At 36.9% G+C, this 21,752-nt stretch overlaps 1 protein-coding gene across 2 annotated transcripts in view; it reads left to right on the top strand.

The window, feature by feature from the left end:
* Positions 1–209: 209 nt before the first annotated feature.
* The window catches only part of LRRC7 (leucine rich repeat containing 7), a gene marked incomplete at its 3' end in the record, with an annotated part of 507,551 nt that continues 486,008 nt past the window's right edge, over positions 210–21,752 (top strand). For both annotated transcript variants that reach the window (XM_081225604.1, XM_081225603.1), the window contains exon 1: positions 210–572. In XM_081225604.1, the coding sequence (XP_081081730.1) occupies positions 571–572 (2 nt within the window). In that variant the 5' untranslated portion in view covers positions 210–570. The remainder of the gene's footprint in view (positions 573–21,752) is intronic.

The raw sequence follows: 21,752 nt of genomic DNA, 5'->3' as shown, positions 1-21,752 counted from the left end.
ACCGCCCACTCGGCCGCCGCCTGCAGCCGCGGGAGCGCACTGCCCCTCCGAACCGCCCGCTGCGCCCCGGTCCCCGGGGATCCTCGCCCAGGAGAGGCGCGGTAGCGGGCAGGGGGTGTTACGGAGTTGGGTGCAAGATTCGCCTTTTCTGCTCGGATCTTCTCCGCCCAGGATTCATTGTCTGTGGAGCCTTCTGGGGGTGGGGAGGGAGCTGCGCCTCCGCCACCGCCGCTGCCTCTTCTGCTGCGGTCGCTAGCGAGGCGCGCAGGGCAGGCGGAAGCTGGGCAGTGGATGCGCTCCTGCCTCCCCCGCCAGCGCTTCGGGCTTCCCCTCGGCTGCTTCCCGCCGGAACCTCTCCAGGTGTCCACCTGAAGGGCACGAGCATCATGGTCTAACGTGGCACCTGCCTGGAATCCCCTCTTTCTCCTCTTCTCCTCCTTCACCCCTCCTCTCCTCCGAGGACCCTCGTGCCCACTCCACTGCGGACCCCCGAACACTTAAAGGAATAACCCTTGGCAGCTGCACGATTCACTCTCTCCGGAACCTCATGGGCAGTTTCTCCCGCCGGCGATGTGAGTAGGACACTATTGCTCCGTGGGCAAGGGGGTTGCGGGGGCCTCGCCACGACAGCCACAGCGCCCGAGGTGTGGGACCCGGGTGGCCGACGGGGGCGGGGGTGGGAGGACCGGAGCCTTCAGCGCCCTCTGGGAGCTGCTTGCGCGGTTGCCCGCGGAGGCGGCGGGGAGGTGGTAGGTTGCGGGGCATTTAGAATGGGGTGCTAGCTGTGCGGGTGCAGGGGAGCGCTGAGCGGCCTGGGCTGGAGGGTGAGCTTAAAGGGCTACATACTGCAAAAAGGAAAGGTAAAGAGCTAGATTGGGGTGCTGGTGCTGGGACCGTTGGTTGAGCTGAGATTGATCTTAGTTCTTTATTATCTTGGGTATCTCCAGTCAGTTTTTTCCTGGAGATGTCTGAAGGATGAAGCGCTCGTTTGATATTCTCCCTCTCTCTCTCTCTCTCTCTCTCTCTCTCTCTCTCTCTCTCTCTCTCACACACACACACACACACACACACACACACACTTGTGGCAGGTCGCGTTTGTCCCTTTATCTTAGAAGCTGTAGTTTTCCTGTTTGATGTCTATTTGTTTGAAAAATACAATTAGAAAATCTTTATGCCTTTGGGGATTGAAGGGAACGGGTGGGGTTTTGGGGAGGGGATGAAGGGAAAGAAGGAGTATGAGAGACTGGAAGACCGAAAGGAACTGGGGGAGCGATGGAGCGAAAGCTTTCTCCCTGGGAGTCAGGGAAAGCGATGTCTCCTTCCCCCTAAGCTAGACAACTCCTGCCCACACATCTTCTTTGTGCTGCACGGTGAAGCTGGTGAGCCAGATCTATTCCCAATCTCAGTGCTCAGCCCCCTTCAGCCTCTTGCATCCTCCTCTTAGAGTCATTAAGGATGCAGGACTAGTTTCAGATCCGACGTGGAAAGAGGGAGGGAAGCACATTAACATGACGATAACCACAGCACCTTAGCTCACGAACAACTCAATTGGCTGCCACAGGGTGTCCTGCCTTACAGTTTGCAGAGTCAAGAATGGGGGTGAGGGAATGCGGCTTGTACAGAATGCCTTTAAAAAGAGTGTGACTTAATAATAACGGAGATGGCTGCAGAATTGCTTCATTATACTACTTCTTGCCCATCAGGGCTGCATAAAGGACCCGCCTCCGCCCTCTCCCTCGCTGTCTCCTCCCCATCAAGTCACAAAGCGAGCGGGCTGGGCGAGAGGGCACAGCGCCAGGCAGAGAAGGGAAGGGTCACTTTCACAACTCCCGGGAATCGGCTTCAGGAAGGAAGCATCTGAGACTCCCACGACTCCCACGTTCCTTTCGAAGTTGTCCTTTAAAAGAAATTAGAAAAGGTGTGTGTAAGGGGGATAGGGGGGTTACGCTCAGTGAGACATAAAAGGTCCTCCACCTGCTCTTTTCCATTACTTTCCCAATACACTTTCGAATTTACCTGCAATGGTAACTGGGTCACCACGTAAAGATGTGTACCTGTTTACATTGAAATGTGGTTCTCTTGGTAGATGAAAAGCAATTTGTATGTGAGCATATTTTAACCTGGGTAAAATTTCTAAGCACAGTAGACATTTTATAGCGTGGGCGAGAAGAGTGCATTCCAGTGAAAGCAGGACACGTGATCTCCAACAGGAGCGATACAGTATTAGGAACTCGATTTTCTTTGTTCCAGGCTGAGCCTATGAGATGCTCGGCATCCGTGTGGCTTAAGTCCTCCTTTAAGGGGGAAAAATAATAAAGTTGAAGGGGGCGAGAATAGAATGTGGAGAAGCACGAGTAGATACCTGTGAAGGGTTTGAACCTTCTGCTCTGCCGCCCACCTCTCCTCTTTTACTGCCCACCTTCCACCCACCCCCGCCCCTCGTCCCAGCTAGCCCCCTATTTAAAAGTGAGGCATTCCTTCCGGGAGACGTGGCGGAAAAGTTCTCCAGCCCCTGCACACGTGGGTTCTCTAGCGCCTCAGAACCTGCTGCGTTTCTCAACAGATTCTGCCACCTCCCCAGTCCAAGTGTCACGCCTCCATCCAGGCGTCTTGAACTGACTTCACAGACTCTTAAGAGAAACACCACGAGATTTTGTGCAAAAGACAGTAGAGCAGAGTCACATCCTTGCTTCTTGGAAACCATTGATCGCACCGGGAAAGAATGAGAAAGTAGGGCTGTAGGAATGATTTTAATTTTCCTTAAAAGTAAGTCATATGACTAAAGTATATTGAGGGTGGTGTTTAGCGCTCTTTGCGTTTTGGACTCCCGAGGAGTGTATCAGGCATGTGGAATGTCCTGGGGTGTGATTGTTTATTAATTTAATGGAGGTAGAACTTGTTCTAGACCCACCATTTAATTAGTTCCCTGACTTGGAGATTTCTTATTTCATTTTCACTCCATGTTTTATAAGCGATCTTAATGGGTTGAAGTTTTTAGAAATGTGGGCTATTTCTGTCCTGTGCTGCATTGCATCATACTAGTATGTGTTGGTAAGGAAAGCAGAGTCAATTTCCATGACATATTATGAAGTGAGAGTTCTTTATACAGTTTTAAAAATACTTGACTGCCCAAGAAAATATGTGTACTTACCATGGCAACCCTTACATTCCCCATCACGTGTGCCTGCACATATGCAGCTTCAGAATTAGAAAGCACTTCTTAAAGAAATAAACCTGCTTCAGTTACAGTAGCCATGTTTTATTCCGAATTTTAGTGCTGCTTTAGTCTGGCATTAAAATTTCTTAGTTAAAATCTCATTCCACTTTTGTTTGTAAGCTTTTAATTTCTCTGCTTCCTCTATAAAATATAGAACATAGCTTAAAGTGCTTTTGTGCATCTGTATTTTTGTGTGCTTTTGATTTAAAAAATTGCAAAGATATAGATTAATATCACTATGAATTTTTATCAATTATGAAATCATTAAATGACTGTATTATCCACATGGTGTTAATTCTCAGGGGTATTTCTTAGATCTCTCTCATTTGCAGTTCATAGTACATGGTAATACTTGATATAAAAACCTAGTGTCTTTAATTATGACTTAAAATGTCCACCTTTTAAAAATAGTTGAAAAAATAAATAAGACAGTTGAAAATTTGAAGATAAGTTATGTTTTCATTGATGTATCAAAATTACACCTATTTTTACTATAATTTTATCTTCTGATGACTGTTGCCCCAGTATAAGGATGGATCCCTCATTCCATGATATTATAATTTCATTTCATATCCAAATTAACAGAGTGCACAAAGAGTAACCAACTATTGATAAATTACCACCTGAGTTATTTCTGGATCTATATTCTATTCTTTTTCCTTCACATAAATTATTTCATAATTTTTGGAAAATTCTTCATTTAGAGAATATATGCTATTCATTGAGTATAATAATTATAACAACCACATAACCAATGAAAGACATTACTTGGAGTACTTTGGTCTCTCCAGTAAGAATGGCTGCTTTGTAGAGTATCATCCATATTCTTTTTTGGCTGGGTCTAGTCAGTCACGTGAATTGGCAAGATGGCTTTGTGGGAAACGTTAATTCACATCTGTGACACAGAACAGACCTTTAGTTTGTGCCAAGCCAAATGACCATTAAGTAATTCATATCTTCAAGGAAGGACATACTGAAGATGATTCTAGGATCTTCTGAGAACCTTGACATTTTTACTTTGAAGCCGTTTACTACATCAGTATTCAGTGGAGGGTTTTTAATGTCTCAGGATTAAAAATTGGAATTTTAAGATTAAAATAGCAATTTGACCATATAGTGTAGCTATTAAATTCTACTCTGAGGAACCACAAAATCAGAAAAGAGATGCCTAGATGGTAGGTTTGGTATGTATGTTAAAATACTGATTCATGAATTGTCAATGAAAACTCAAATTTTAAAGTGGTACTATAAATCAACAATGTTTGAAAAATGATGGCCACAAAACAGTAATATTTTTCCTTTATGAAGTTTTTAGCCAGGTTTTGTGATTAGGGTTTGAATCATTAGAAATATCCATGTTTTTATAGAAAATACTCTAGTGAATTATCCTGAGGTAGTGAAAGAGGATTAAGAAAACCATAGGTACTCCCAGAATTAACATGTGATCCTGGAACTACAAACCAGCCTCTTTTAATGCTGTAAAATAGAAGTAGTAATAGTTGCTAATTTATAATTCTAGTACATAGCAAATAATAAGACAAAATGGTACATTTTAGAAGAGTGCAACATAAACTTTTTGGTACAAATGAAGTTTTCTATAGTAATGTGTGTGTGTGTGTGTGTGTGTGTGTGTGTGTGGTTATATGTAGTGATGGCATAGTATGTTTTTAAGGTATCCATTTAAATAGTTAAATATGTTTATTTCCTATCTTGGAATTAAGTGATATGCTTAAAATTCTTGAGCTTTTGTAGTCAGGAACCATCCCTTGTCATCTGGCTTCTCTTACCATAGTGTATAATTATAGTAACAACTACCAGCTCCTAAAGACCTACCATGAGTCAGGTGCCTTATTTCAAAATAATCCTTTAAGAAGCATTATTCTCACCATTTGAAAGATTAGAAAATTTAGATTCAAAGACAGAAGTGATACGTCCATGTCACATAGCTACAAGGTGATGATTTAAACCCAGATTTGGCTCCTGTACCATTTTCTCCATACTATGCCTTCTCCTTCATAGGCAAAAATTGTTGCTTGTTAGATGACAGAAATCTGTAGATCATTGAATTATTTCCTAATGAATAAAAAAAACTTAATATTTTGAAACAACTTTTCAAAGTGATCGACCTATTTGGCAATAATGCACCATATTGCTTTTGTGACCACCATTTAATATTGGTACAGAAGATACTGCTGCTTATATTCCTGGCATAATTAATTCATGACAGAAACATTTAATAGACTATTAGAATCTGTCATATAAAAGTACATTAAGGAAGTTTTCAATAAAGCAATTTTGAGTCAATAGCTGTAATATCTACTTTGAAATTGTGATTCGATATATAAACCTCTGGAGAGTTATCACATATGCTATGTAAATTATTAACCATAAAAGAAAAATTATCATTTGTCATTCAATGACACATGGAAAAATTATTAAATAAATTTAATAACCCAAAGGATTTCCTGCATATACTCACTTTCACTGTACTGTTCACTGCTTGATAAATTACTTAAAATCTCTGTAGAAAAATATTATTTCACTTTAATAAACATGAAAGCAACAGTAGTTACCAGAGATGAAGTACTGAAATTTATATTAGCATTGACATGATCTATTTAAATATTTTAACACTAGCGTAGATGCTTAACATTGTTTAAATACTTCATTTACTGGCTTCTTAAAGATGCAGTTTCTTCAGTTGTGCCAGGGAACTTTTACTCTACATGAAGTTCAGTAAGTTGAGAGCATGTTTAGCCTCAGGTGATGGTTATCCCAGGCCCAAGGTGGTAGCATAACAAATTTGCTAAGAGCAAGAGAATAGCAGGATATATGTGGAAGTGTGTGTGTGGTGTGTGTGTATGTTCAGATGGACAGAATTAAATTTTGTGCTCTTCAAGAGGTAAAATAGTATGAGAACAAGTGAGACTCTGTAGGTTTCAGTTATACAAAAGAGGTAGGTGACCTGAAAAGAAAAATACTGATAGTGTAAGTACTATCATTATGAGATTTTCACAGGGAGAAAGAGAAGGAGGTGGTATATAGAGCTAGCAGAGGAAAAGATGGGAAAAAGAGTCTAAGAGAGCATTTGATTTAATTCCCCAAGAAAAAAATTACAGGCTTTTATGCTATTATTATACTAAAAGAGATAAATATAGGTTTGTGTAGTGGCAAAATATTTTATAGATGGCTGTCTGCATTATCAAATTATTTGATAATGGAAGGAAAGGCAAGAAATGAACCTTACTGAGATAGTGCCTAAATGTTATGAAGACCTTTGCTGTACTAAAAAGGTGAGTAATGGATACAAAGCTAAAATGTGTCAGCTGAATTTGAAGAATTAATGTGACACAAATGGTGTAACTAAAATAAAAGTGCAAATAATTAGACTTCTTGAATATTAACTGGTTAGGTTTTCTGCATCTAATGCATTCACCATTTCAGTTCTTACCATGAGTAGGCATCTTACAGAGTCATTAGAATGGAGATGTACCTCCGAATACATATTCTTAGCACTGACATCACATTGAATATTTATTCCGGTGTTATTCTGAGTTGGTGTAACTCAAGACATGAAAAAAATTTTCTTCCCTACTTCAAGTGTGATTAATTTCTTAAGACAATTATAAAAGCTATTATAATTAAATCAAATACCTATTTAAACTTCGAGTGATTGTTAAATATTAGCAATATCCTTAGGGTAATACCATATTGTTGAACATTGAGCATACCACACACATACACATACAGCTGTAATTGCTCTGTTTTAAAATACATACTCTCACATAGCTGTCATCTTACTATTTCATGAGTTCATAACATTTCAGAGAGGGAAAAGACTTTAGAGGGTCTTATTTTACAAAAGAGGAAACTAAGCCCAGATAAGTGTGCTTTCTTGTACAAGGTCACACATCTGTTAGTGAGAGAAACATAAATAGAACCAGATCTCTTGGCTTCCAACCTCGGCCACTAAAACCACACCCTTGGAACTACTGGAAATTTTACACCTTAGCAAAGGGAAATAAGGATGGAAACCTTAGTCTACTAAATTCACTTCATGAAGTCAGCCAACAAGATGACGCACCCAAAATACATTTCTTTCTCATTTCATTTTTGGCTTGAATTTTGGCCTGAGTTTTTATTTAGCCTAAGTTTTTTGGACAATTGCCTTATCTTTCCACTTTGATTTGACTATCTAGGCAGTTTAATTCTATAAATTTACCATCTGTTAAGTATTCTATTTTAAAAAATGTACCATTATTTAAGAAATATGGAATTCATTTCACTAATATTAAAGTATTCTAAGTTTGGATACTACAGCCTTTTTAATGAAAATTAAAATGTTCTTTTAAATTATTGATCTATTTAGAATAATGCCAACTAAATATTAGATGATGGAGGAAAGTTCAATTCCTTTTAAATAAATGAATTTTCTTCTAAATTTGCTAATTTCATTAAGGATAATCAATGATTTTTCTTACCAGAAAACAAGAATTATTTAAAGTTAGGTTAGGCCTTTCTATAAAATATTGCCTTGAATATTGATTAGGAAAACATTTTAATCAGGAAAATAAAATATGATATAGTTGAAATTTTAAAAAATATACTCATTTCTGTTCATTTGTTTTGCATTACAAAGTTATATTTTGAAGGGTCCTTTGAAATAATAAATTCCCTCTTACTGCTAAATATCTACTTACTTATCTGTTATGTTATGACTGTTATGACTTTAAAGAAGGGAATTCTCTGTTCTTTCATGAGACAAATTGAAACAAATATTTCTCATTTAATGTTTTCTCTAATGCTAAAATTCTGAACACATTTTATCTAGAATCTTCAGTTACTGGGAAACTTAAGACGAGATGTTTTCTAACCTACTACCAAAACATATTAGCAACAATTATAAAACATTTTTGAAATGATGATGTACATCTCTTAAAATATGTATTTGGCTTATAAATAATGGCATACAGAAATATCTACAAACAAAATTTTACTTAACAAGACTACCTGCATAGCCACATCTCATAACCATTTTTAATGGACAAATGAAAACTTCTTAGTGTAGCAATAATGTTTAAAATTGAAGAAAAAAATATAGTGACTAAATTAGTTCATTACATATCAGAACGTTAGCTCTGCTTTTCATTTGTGGAATGGTTCTTATTCATGCCAGCTTTCAGTGTACTGTTCTGGGACTCGTGGGTGTTATAGAATGGAACATATTTCAGTATCTGTGAATATAATCCCACACACCATTTTACATGACAAAATCTGAATGTCCTAAGACTAGGTGTTAAAGGTAAGACAAAATGTCAACTTTTACCGGCCCAGGGTTTGAATTACCTCCATAATAATGCTTGTTTTGTCTTTCAAATTATCTAATGCTATTTAAAGAGACATTATTTAGACAGGTACTACAAGGAGTAAGGGATCTTTTGTATTTGCTCCCTTGCTTGCTAGCTTGCTTATTTTCTTGCTTGCTTGCTTTTTCTATCTCGACCTAACTAAGGTTTCCTTCCTGCAGAATAAAAGCAAGCTGCTGAAACTCAAACATAGTGGATACCAAAGTGGGATATGAACAAGGGGAGAGGTGCAAAGGTGATGTATTCTTTGTACTTTGGTACAGAAACTACTAGAACTGCAACGTATATCTATTTTCTATATAACAATTATGAAGAAAATAAGGTTTATTAGTAAATATAGTTATTAATATAGTTACTAAATATAGTTATTAATAGTTAATAAATATATGAATTAACAGATGGGGTACATGCTCATTTACGAAAATATATTGGAAAAACTAGGAAGATGGGTAATTGAGAATGCATTTATCTTAAAGTCTAAAATGTGCTGGTGAGTAAAAAGTTAGAGCATGGTTTGTACAAACAGTGTTTAATGTCTGCCTTTCCTAAATATAATTGTATATATGTCAAGCTCTTAGTCCTAGGTGCATTCTCTATGCATCTTATCCTAAATACACCCTCTGAGCCAGGTCAGGGGCCCTTGTCTCCTGGAACAGTTGGCAAGGTATATATCTTCTCTACTCTTTGTTAATTAGCATAAATTCAGCTGTGAATACATGGTGTAATAGTGACTGCTAGTGGAATAACATCAGTCTCTTTGCACACAGTCTTGGGGATGCACTTGTCACCCCTTTTGGCTCTGCATGTGACAAGGACAGCCCCAAAGCTCAAGAGTACATGTCTTCTTTGCATGTGTAAAGTTATCCACGATTTTTAGAATGGGATATATTCTTAATCTTCTTCTCCTTTTTCCAAGTAGAATTTCTTTGTATGATAATGTGTGAAAGATAGGAATGCAGAAAAAAGAAAATTGAATTTGGATTCTGGGAATATGGATGAATATTTTCTTGTCTTAAATGTCACTTAATGTTTTTAATATTTTTGTTTAACAATGGATAAAATATATTTTTTGGTATAAAAGTAGGGCATTTTAGGACATTTACTGAGAGTTAAGAATTATAGTCTGATGGGCTCATATTATAAAAAGTAATATAATAGCTTCCAGTATTTACACTGAGAAGGAAGGCAACAAAAAACCCTATGATGTTACTTGAAAGGTTTTACACTCTCTTCTCGTTCTGAGACATGTGAGAAATTTACCCTTAAGCTGAGTAAAGATCACTGTTAAGTTGGTACATTCTTTTTAGACTGCTTAGTTAAATGAAATATATATAACTATTAATACACTTTAATGAAACTTTAGAGTGATTTGATTACATTTTTTAAAAGATCAAAGCTTTAAACTGTGTGATTTGTGTGATCACCCAAGATCACTGTAAGTTGGTCTTTTGGGGATTCTTCAAAATGTGAATATGTATCATTCTTAGCATCCTTAAATAATTGATTAAGTGGCTGTCTCCAAAACTAGCACATGTATAGTGGCTCACTTGATTTTTATTCCTAGCATACTAGTTCACAGCATAGTGCAGAAAAAACGCATGTTGTGTGAATGAATTGTTTCATTTATGCCTCTGAATGTCTCTGACTCTTGCAGCATTTAGTGTGGTTCCTCTGGATTTTCCTCTCTTTCCTTTTTGAGAACATCATAGGATTTAAGTCCCCAGTCCCTCTTTGCAGTTAGGCTGACATGTGACTTAATTTGGCCAATGCAATAGGAGCTAAAAGTGAGGAGTATGTCTTTTGAGTACAAGTATTTATGACCTAGTGCACTATTTGCTCTTCACCTGATACAGCAATTACAGACACATTTGTCATAATGGGGCCTCCATTAGCCTGGCCCATTAACAATTACACTAAATAAAGTCACCCCTTTCAACATGTAACATGAGCAAGAGTGAATGCATTGCTGCGTTAAGATTTGGGACAGTGTTTGTTACTCAAGATAACCTAGACTTTCCTTCCTTTCAAATTCACTGAGTGAAATTCTATTGAAAGAATCCTGATGTCCAGTTTATGGTGTCACAATTATAGGGCTGTTTTATGGACATGCCTCTAGTTTACATTTTAATATAAAATTGTATTCAATTCCCATTTATATTCTGTCTACAAGAGACCCACTTCAGCCCTAGGGACACATACAGACTGAAAGTGAGGGGATGGAAAAAGAGATTTCATGCAAATGAAAATCAAAAGAAAACTGAGGTAGCAATACTCATATCAGATAAAAGACTTTAAAATAAGACAGTTACAAGAGACAAGGAAGGACACTACATAATGATCAACGGATCAATCCAAGAAGAAGATATAACAATTATAAATATATATGCACCTAACATAGAAGTACCCCAATACATAGAGCAAATGCTAACAGCTATAAAAGAGGAAATTGACAGTAACACAATAATACTGGGGGACTTTAACACCTCACTTACACCAATGGACAGATCATCCAAACAGAAAATTAATAAGGAAACACAAGCTTTAAATGACACAATAGACCAGACATTTAATTGATATATAGGACATTCCATCCAAAAACAGCAGATTACACTTCCTTCTCAAGGGTACACAGAAGATTCTCCAGGATAGATCATATCTTGGGTCACAAATCAAGCCTCGGTAAATTTAAGAAAATTGAAATCATATAAAGCATCTTTCCCAACCACAATGCTATGAAATTAGAAATCAATTACAGGGGAAAAATGTAAAAAACACATGGAGGCTAAAGAATAATTACTAAATACCCAAGAGATCACTGAAGAAATCAAAAATGAAATCAACAAATACCTAGAGACAAATGACAATGAAAACATGATGATCCAAAACCTATGGGATACAGCAAAAGCAGTTCTAAGAGGGAAGTTTATAGCAATACAATACTACCTCAAGAAATAAGAAAAATTTAACTTTACACCTAAAGGAACTAGAGAAAGGAAAACAAACAAAACACAAAGTTAGTAGAAGGAAAGAAATCATAAAAACCAGAGCAGAAATAAATGAAATAGAAATGAAGAAAACAATAGCAAAGATCAATAAAACTAAAAGCTGGTTCTTTGAGAACATAAACAAAATTGATAAACCTTTAGCCAGACTCATCAAGAAAAATGAGGGAGAGGACTCAAATCAATAAAATTAGAAATGAAAAAGGAGAAGTTACAATGGACACTGCAGAAATACAAAGCATCATAAGAGACTACTTCAAGCAACTCTATGCCAATAAAATGGACAACCTGGAAGAAATGGACAAACTCTTAGAAAGATATAACCTTCCAAGACTGAAGCAGGAAGAAATGGAAACTATGAACAGACCGATCACAAGTGATGAAATTGAAACTGTGATTAAAAATCTTCCAACTTCACAAAAGTCCAGCACCAGATGGCTTCTATCAAACATTTAGAGAAGAGCTAACGCCCATCCTTCTCAAACTCTTCCAAAAAATTGCAGAGGAAGGAACACTCCCAAACTCATTCTACTAGGCCACCATCACCCTGGGCTTTCTATCTTCTTCCATTAATCTATATTTCTGTAAAAAAGAAAATTATAGACCAATATCACTGATGAATATGGATGCAAAAAACCTCAACAAAATACTAGCAAACAGAATCCAATAACACATTAAAAGGATCATACACCATGCTCAAGTGGGATTTATCCCAGGGATGCAAGGATTCTTCAATATACACAAATCAATCAATGTGATAGACCATATTAACAAATTGAAGAATAAAAACCATATGATCATCTCAATCGATGCAGAAAAAGCTTTTGACAAAATTCAACATCCATTTATGATAAAAACTCTCCAGAAAGTGGGCATAGAGGGAACCTACCTCAACATAATAAAGGTCATATATGACAAACCCATAGCAAACATCATTCTCAATGGTGAAAAACTGAAAGCATTTCCTCTAAGATCAGGAAGAAGACAAGGACATCCACTCTTGCCACCATCATTCAGCATAGTTTTGGAAGTCCTAGCCACAGCAATCAGAGAAGAAGAAGAAATAAAAGGAATACAATTGGGAAAAGAAATAAAACTGTCACTGTTTGCAGATGACATGATACTATACGTAGAGAATCCTAAAGATGCTACCAGAGAACTACTAGAGCTAATCAATGAATTTGGAAAGTTGCAGGATACAAAATTAATGCACAGAAATCTCTTACATTCCTATACACTAACAACAAAAGATCAGAAAGAGAAATTAAGGAAACAATCCCATTCACCATTGCAACAAAAATCATAAAATAACTAGGAATAAACCCACCTAAGTAGGTAAAAGACCTGTACTCAGAAAAGTATAAGACACTGATGAAAGAAATCAAAGATGACACAAATAGAGAGATATAACATGATCTTGGATTGGAAGAATCAATATTGTTAAAATGACTATACTACACAAAGCAATCTACAGATTCAATGCACTCCTTATCAAATTACCAATGGCATTTTTTACAGAACTAGAAAAAAAAATCTTAAAATTTGCTTGGAGACAAAAATGACCCTGAATAGCCAAAGCAATCTTGAGGGTAAAGAAACGGAGCTGGAGGAATCAGACTCCCTGACTTCAGAGTATACTACAAAGCTACAGTTATCAAGACACTATGGTACTGGCACCAAAACAGAAATATAGATCAATGGAACAGGAAAGAGAGTCCAGAGATAAACCCATGCACCTATGGTCAACTAATCTATGACAAAGGAGGCAAGGATATACAATGGAGAAAAGACAGTCTCTTCAATAAGTGGTGCTGGGAAAACTGGACAGCTACATGTAAAAGAGTGAAATTAGAACACTCCCTAACACCATACACAAAAATAAATTCCAAATGGATTAAAGATCTAAATGTAAGACCGGATACTATAAAACTCTTAGAGGAAAACACAGGAAGAAAACTCTTTGACATAAATCACAGCAAGATCCTTTTTGACTTACCTCATAGAGTAATGGAAATAAAAACAAAAATAATCAAATGGGACCTAATGAAACTTAAAAACTTTTGCACAGCAAAGGAAACTATAAACAAGATGAAAAGACATCCCTGAGAATTGGAGAAAATATTTGCAAATGAATCAATGTACAAAGGATTAATCTCCAAAATATATAAACAGCTCATGCAGCTCAATATTAACAAAACAGACAACCCAATCAAAAAATGGGCAGAAGCCCTAAATAGACATCTCTCCAGAGAAGACATACAGATGGCCAAGAGGCACATGAAAAGATGCTCAACATCACTAATTATTAGAGAAATGCAAATCACAACTACAATGAGGCATCACCTCACACCAGTCAGAATGGCCATTATCAGAAAATCTACAAACAACAAATGGTGGACAGGGTGTGGAGAAAAGGGAACCCTCTTGCTCTGTTGGTGGGAATGTAAATTGATACAGCCATTATGGAGAACCATATGGAGGTTTCTTAAAAAACTAAGAATAGAATTACCATATGACCCAGCAGTCCCACCACTGGGCATATACCCAGAGAAGACTGTCATTCAAAAATACACATGCACCCCAATGTTCACTGCAGCACTATTTACAATAGCCCGGACATGGAACCAACCTAAATGTCCATCGAGAGATGAATGGATGAAGAAGATGTAGCACATATATACAATGGAATATTACTCAGCCATAAAAAGGAATGAAACTGGGTCATTTGTAGAGACGTGGATGGACCTAGAGACTGCATACAGAGTGAAGTAAGTCAGAAAGAGAAAAACAAATATTGTATATTAATGCATATATGTGGAATGTAGAAAAATGGTACAGATGAACCATTTTGCAAGGCAGAAATATAGACACAGACGTAGAGAACAAACGTATGGACACCAAGGGGGGGAAAGCAGTTGTCAAGGGGTGGGGACTGGTGGTGGGATGAACTGGGGGGTTGGGTTTGACATATATACACTAATATGTATAAAATAGGTAATTAATAAGAACCTGCTGTATAAAAAATGTATTCTGTTTTGTGTGATTAAAATTTTAGTAATTTAAAAAGCTATATTTAAAAGATACAAAGATCAATCTAGTTGAGAAATTTTTATGTTTGAAGCACTTTGACTTTCTCAGTTTATAATTGTGTGTTCACACATATTTTGATACACCTAAATTCTAAGAACTCTGCCATTGTTCTTGTACAACACAGAAGCAGCTCCTCTGATTTGTGAACAAATTGAAGAAACCAGCGAGATACATATTTTCTCATTCTGTAGCTTGTTGGGACAATACTTATGATAAAAAACTCTACCAAATCTACTAGAATCTGCAACATTTTCTCAGTTTAATACATTTTTATCCATGTTCATGCATTTATTCATTCATCCATTCTGAAAATTTATTGTGCTGTTACTCTGTGCCATGCCCTGTGCTAGACAAGGCTGATTACACATGTGACCCCTGTTTTCATGGCACTTAATAGCCTAATGGGGTAGGCAGACATTAAACAACTAATCACTCTAGGAATATACAACTTCAAGTTATGATAAGAGCTAAGAAGGAAAAGACCAAGGTACTGAGAGTGAATGTAATAGGGATCTGAGCAGGAGAAGTAGCATCTCTGATGAACTGATATTTAAGTAAGACATCTTAGATGATAGGAGTTAGCCAAGCAAAGAGAGGGAGAAAGAGAATTACAGGCTGGGCAAATGGTGTATGCAAAGACTCTAAATCAGAAGAAGGTGGTGCAATGGAGGGCAGTGTAGTTGGAAAGAGGTGTGTCTGAATATTAGGGAGCAAGGAGAGACTGGCATTAATATGAGACACGCATGAACCAGATCACTTCAGAATTTATTGACCCAGTTAAGAATATAAGATTTTTATTCTACATCCTATGTGAAGTCATTAAGCATTTTTAAACACAAGAGTGGTGTGAACTGATTCATATTTTTAAGTGATCACTTGAGTTGCTTTGTTTAAAATGCATTACCAGAAGGTCAGAGAGGAAGTAGGGATTTTTAAATTAGGAGATGTTTACAGTAGGTTGGGCAAGATATTAAGGTATCTTGTGCTAGGATTTTGGTCATGGAAATGCAAAGAGGTGGATAGAAGTGAGTATGCCTTGTAGAACTTCTTGTATTCTTTGCTGAATTGATAGTGGGAGAGGGCTAGAGATAATAAGTATGGTATCAATGATTATTTCAAGATTTCTGACAGGAACAACTGGACACATGGAGGTACAATTTATTGTCTGAAGAATCCTGGATAGGGAGCTAATCTATTCAAGCGTAACTAGAACATCGACACTAATATTAAGGAAACTGAATAACTGACTGAGATATTGAGGAAGCATGAATCAGAGCATCAGTTTATAAACCTAAACATCCCTATATAAAATTACTGGAAATGTAGTGAATACTTTTGTGGGGAAAATAATTAAAGCCTCTTTTTAAGAAAAAAAAAGTTTTCAAATAAATGATAATTGAGTATGCATTAGAGTGACTCGCTTGATATTGCTCTCTTGCTTTTCTTCTAATTATTCTCTGGCATGAAAAGAAAACATGAATGTGTATCCATTCCTTTTGAACACTAATTTCTTCCACCTGTTTCTGTTACGCTTTAAAGTTTGGAAAGAGCAATTTACTTCTGGTCCTTTTACATTTGGTTGCCTGAGATGAACAGAAGGCTGTTAACTGTTGGTATAGTTTGTTTTAAGCAGCCCATCTCAAGTATTTCCTATTCTCTTGTAGCCCTGTAACTACCCCGGTATCCATGCTGCGTACTTCTCTGGGCAAGGCCACACACATTTGCAAGTTATCACCTGTGTGGTCCCTTTCCTTTAGGCCTTCACACGTATAATTTTCTAATGCTAAGTTCTGTCAGTTCAGACACATTGTAAATTGCTGCCCAGAGAGTGCATATGTAAGTAAAATGATAATCTTTTTATTTATGTACATATTATGGATATATTATTTAGGAATATGTTCAGCTGCAAGTAAACAACAATTTGTGGCTTAACTGAGTAAAATATTATTTTACCCCTTCTTCCAGTTAGTATTTGCAGTGGTAACTAAAAACCCCAAAACATTTCAGTGGCTTACAACCACAAACATTTATTTCTCACTTACAGCACCAACTTTGCATTGCTCTGTTCACCCAGTCTTCTCACTCCAGCCTCCAGGCTGAAGGAGTACCCTTATCTGGGATGTGTTGTTTTCCTGGTAGAGGACAGGAACAAGAGTCCAAACTGACCCACTCAAGTTCAGTGAAAGCTTCTGCTCACACATAGTGTATTTTATGTCCATTCACATTCCATTGGCTAAAACAAATCATGTAACTATAATCAAGGCTCAGTGATGCTGTTAGGGACTCTGACTCTTTTCAGATCATTGCTTATGGCTTGGGTAGCATTCTTAGCATTTATGCTTGAAAAGAGTTTTCCTACCATAACAGAACTGCCTTCAAGTGGATTGGCACCAAAGATAATAGAGGCAGTGGATATCAACTGTGAGTTCTCTTAGTTCTCTTCTTTGTTTTTGCTTTTGTTTTTTCCCCCTTTTATCCTGGCCAGCATGCAGGTCTGTTTAATACAGTACTACTTGTGTATATATTTTGATTTTTTTTTTTTGAGTTCAAATGTATTTTATAAATTTCTCAAATAAATTACTTGGACTATGCCCTGCTATTTCCCTAGCATAGCTATTACCCTACCATGGGGCACTTGGAAAAAATAACATTCATATTGAAATTTAGATAAATAATAATTCAGTTTTAGCTTGAGGGGAGAGAATTTATTTTTCAAACATTGAAGCTTAGTTATGAAGTAAAATTTTATTCTTTTATGAAAATCTGGAGGATCTGTGGAGTGATTTAGGGTTTAAGAATAGTTGTACTTTGGAACTCTCAGATAACTGATAGTTAACTATCAACTGATAAAGCTATAATATGAAATTCCTTTTAATGTTCAAAACCTTGTATATTTTATTTTTATTCAGGTCTACTTTATCTAGAACTGTGGTTTATGACCATTATTTACTTCATGAATCGTATTTTCACAAAGTTTTTTTTTTAGATGGAATCCTTAAAATTGGATGTATTTATGATTAAAATAAATTCTTTGAAAGTAAATATGTAAGAGCATTTGTGTTTAAACTTCTTTGGTGTTCTTTTATTAATTAATTAATTTATTTATTTTTGCTGTGTTGGGTCTTCGTTTACTCTGCCAGGGCTTTCTCTAGTTGTGGCAAGTGGGGGCCACTCTTCATCGCGGTGCATGGGCCTCTCACTATCGCGGCCTCTCTTGTTGAGGAGCACAAGCTCCAGACGCGCAGGCTCAGTGGTTGTGGCTCACGGGCCTAGTTGCTCTGCGGCATATGGGATCCTCCCAGAACCAGGACTCGAACCCATGTCCCCGGCATTAAGCAAGCAGATTCTCAACCACTGCGCCACCAGGGAAGCCCTCTTTGGTGTTCTTTTGAAACCACTTGACTTCATTGCTGTGCACAGCTTTCTCTAGTTGTGGCAATCAGGGGCTACTCTTCGTTGCGGTGCACGGGCTCCTCATTGCGGTGGCTTCTCTTGTTGGAGAGCACGGTCTCTAGAGTGTATGGGCTTCAGTAGGTGTGGCGCACGGGCTTAGTTGCTGCGCGGCATGCGGGACCTTCCCAGAACAGGGCTCAAACCCGTGTCCCCTGCATTGGCAGGTGGATTCTTAACCAATGCGCCACCAGGGAAGCCCATGGAACGTTTTTATCAAGTGAAACAGTACAAAAAAACTCCAATGCATAAAACAGAGGCAAGTAAGGTTGCTGTGTTTGAAAATGACTATGTTTTATATTCAAGAATTATCATGCTAAAATATAATTATTTTATAGTTTCTCACTTTCTATTTTAACAGAAAAACATTTTACCCCCAACTGGGGAAATTTTAAGAAAATATAGACATTATTTATTTTCAGTTACAGGTTACCAACAGAATTAGAGTTCAGCAAAGTCATTTGAGCTGTCTTATGGTCCAAACAGGATTGCATTGCATTAGCTCTTCCTTTTTTTTTTTTCCTTCGGTTGACAGAGGGTGATATCTGCACTGTAACTCCCGGAGGGTTTCACTTTATCACACCAAATTATCAGTGTATATTCGAGGACTCTGAAGGACAGAAAGGTATTTGGGACTGCCAGCGTTACCCCTTAATGAGTATCTTCTGTGCTCAGCTAAATAAGCAAAATGGTAGAGAGAACACGACTCCAGGATAATCTGAGGCAGTTGGAAAGGCTTACTCATTTTGCTGAATATAGCTCTTTAGTTTTGACATTAGTTTTGGCTTTGGCTTTGGTTTTTGATTTTGTCAGAGCTTGGGATCACTTACTTCCCTCATCCTAAATATCCTGTTGTGACTGGTTATAGTTTTTATGAAAGTGAACTCCAAGCAGATCAACAAAAAAGAGCTTCAGTGGCAAAGGGGTACAGAATGATTATTTCCTCAGAATTTCATTTCTCTACTATCCTATACGACAGAAATATTTGAGGGTATTTTGGGGTTCTTCTATTTTAGAAGACATGGAATTCTTATTACCTTTGTTGGCTAACCTATATTACTCTCTTGCCTTCTGCCGTCCTGGCCTTAAATTTTTATTTTATCAAATGTCTGTCAAAATTTTATTTTGCTGCCCTCTGTGGTTTAGTGATATGAATAGTTGAATTGCAGTCAGATCAAAAATATGCTTTTAAACTTTTTTCTGTTACTTTTTTGCTGGGTAAACTTAGGAAAGTTATTTTTAATTCTCACGTCATAATTTACTCACCCTTGAAACAAACATAATAATACTCATTTCACATAAATGTTGTGATGATTAAATAATTTTTGTAAGAAAAAGTATCTAGCACAGTGTTGTATTAGTAATACTTTGGACATGCAAATCAAGTCACCTTATCTCCTCTCCAGTGAAAAGTTTATTAATTTGCCATTTGTTTTGGGACAAAGACCAAAATCCAAAGTTTTTTCCACAAGTCCCACAAGTCTGCCTGTTATCCACACTCCAACTTGACTTCCTACATGTCCGAAAATGTTGGTCCTCTTTCAATGCCTCGAACAGGCCTGTTACCTACAACCTTAGGGTCTTTTCCTGTGCTGTTCTCATTAAGTGCTCTCTTCACCTGGTTAACTCCTAGTCTACTTTCCTTTTTCAAATGAGTGCTCACTTCCTGTGGAAAGCCTCTGCCACCACATTCTCTTTTGGCACTGCACAATGCCATACAAAATGTTCCATACATGTTTATTGAGTGTGAACTGCTCTACTCAAGTACAGTTTTATCTTTCTTATTCTTCAAACTGTCTTATCTTGGACGTTTATAAAAATGCTTCAAAATGAATACACGTACAAATGGAGTAAAAGGAGAAGAAGAAAGATAACATTTATTAATGAACTACTGTCATTTCAGGAACTCATCTAGGCATGCTATAATTTTTTTTCCTTATGTAATGCTCACTGGCTCTGTGAGCAAATATGATTTTTAGGAAAAAATAAAATTATATGTAATATTATATTACATATATGTTCATTAAAGGTCTTTGTGCCAAATTAAGAGAAAGGGAAGCATGCACAATTTATAGACTAAAAAGTAATTTTCTCTTTTGTTGAAAAGATAGAGAGTAACAGGAAGTTTTATTGCATAAGGAAAAGTTCATGTTGTAGAATGTTGTAGTTCTTTTTTTTTCCAGGGATATATTTACCATTTGCATAGATCAGGCTAGATGAAATATAAAGCCTTTGAAAAGATGATAGTCTATATCTTACACATAATTTATATATTTGTAAATTAAGTCACTATTATGAAGATAATTCCCATCACACATGGAAATGTCTATGATGTTGATACTCATCTGCACCATAAACACAAAAAAGAGAAGCTTTGGAAAAGCTTGCAGATGTCAAGAGTAAATTGTGGGCAATCACAGTTAACATTCTTAGAAGTGCAATATGTGATAAAACACTTGCAGCCAGTTAAATGAGGGCCACTGACCTGGTCAGAATGACACCTTCAGCCACCAGTGAATTCAGGAAGAAGTACATGAACTATTACCAAAATATATATCTTTCTAAAATTTTTAATTAGCAAACTGTTCCATTGTTTACCTTATATATTTTATAAGGTAGTGCCTTTGGTTCCTTTATATCACAAAAATGGTGAATGTCAACTAAATACAAAACTTTGCTTACAAAAATGATTCTTAAAATGGAAGGATTATGGATGCTAGTATGAATCTATAGAGAACAGAAGGTTTTTGCAGAATTAAATCTACTATTGTTAAAAAGCAGGGGTAGCAAGAGCTGGTCTGACACTCAGTCAAGCTTACTCTCTCCAGTTATGTTACATGATAAGCCAAAATTTCAAAATAAAATTAATTTCAATTTTTGTCAATTTAAAATATTGACCCATTTAAAAATGTTTTGTTTCCTCCTATCTCTTTCCCTATATGTAAGAATTTAATATATTATTTTAATAAGTTTTTCTGACTTTAATCTCCCTCACCCATCTGTCAAATTAATCTTTGTGAAGGCCTTCCATACAAAATTAATTTTCCTTCTGGGAGATCTCCAGTAATTCCCCACTGCTTATAAAAAGTCTCAATTTCTTAAGCTGAAGCTCACAAGCTTTCAAATTTCACTTACAACTTAAACTTGTTCTCTGCTCCTTCTTTTTATTTATATTCCTCTCAGTTTAAACTGAGCTGAGGTCTCCAAAGAGACCTTGTATATGCCTTCAAGGAGGAGGCATTGTGATGAAGTGGTTGAGGAGTTCTATGGATTTCCATACTCTTTACCCACTTTACCAGTAAGCTGTATGTGTTGTATGCCTAACGTTTCCTCTCCTCCCCTCTGATCTTCAGTTTACCCCTCTGTAAAATGGGGACAATTGAAATAATAACTATAAGCTCCCTCAAAGGAGTGTTTTGAAGATTACATAGGATAATAGGTACAAAGCAACAAGTAAAGAGCCTAACACTGCTAGTTGAGTCTTAATAAATGCTGCTCCTTATACCACTTGCCATATTGAGTTCATACTTCCCCTAAAAGTACCAATGAATTGCCCAAGGTCACAGTGAAGTATATGTTCTGTTGATTACAAAGACAAAACATGAAGGGAGATCATGTAGCATTTTT

This window comes from Mesoplodon bidens (genome assembly GCF_964165515.1).
Source record: "Mesoplodon bidens genome assembly, chromosome: 2".
In the NCBI taxonomy this organism is placed as follows: Eukaryota; Metazoa; Chordata; class Mammalia; order Artiodactyla; family Ziphiidae; genus Mesoplodon; species Mesoplodon bidens.
The sequence above is the reverse complement of the archived record's forward strand: the minus strand, read 5'-3'. Positions and strand labels throughout refer to the sequence as shown.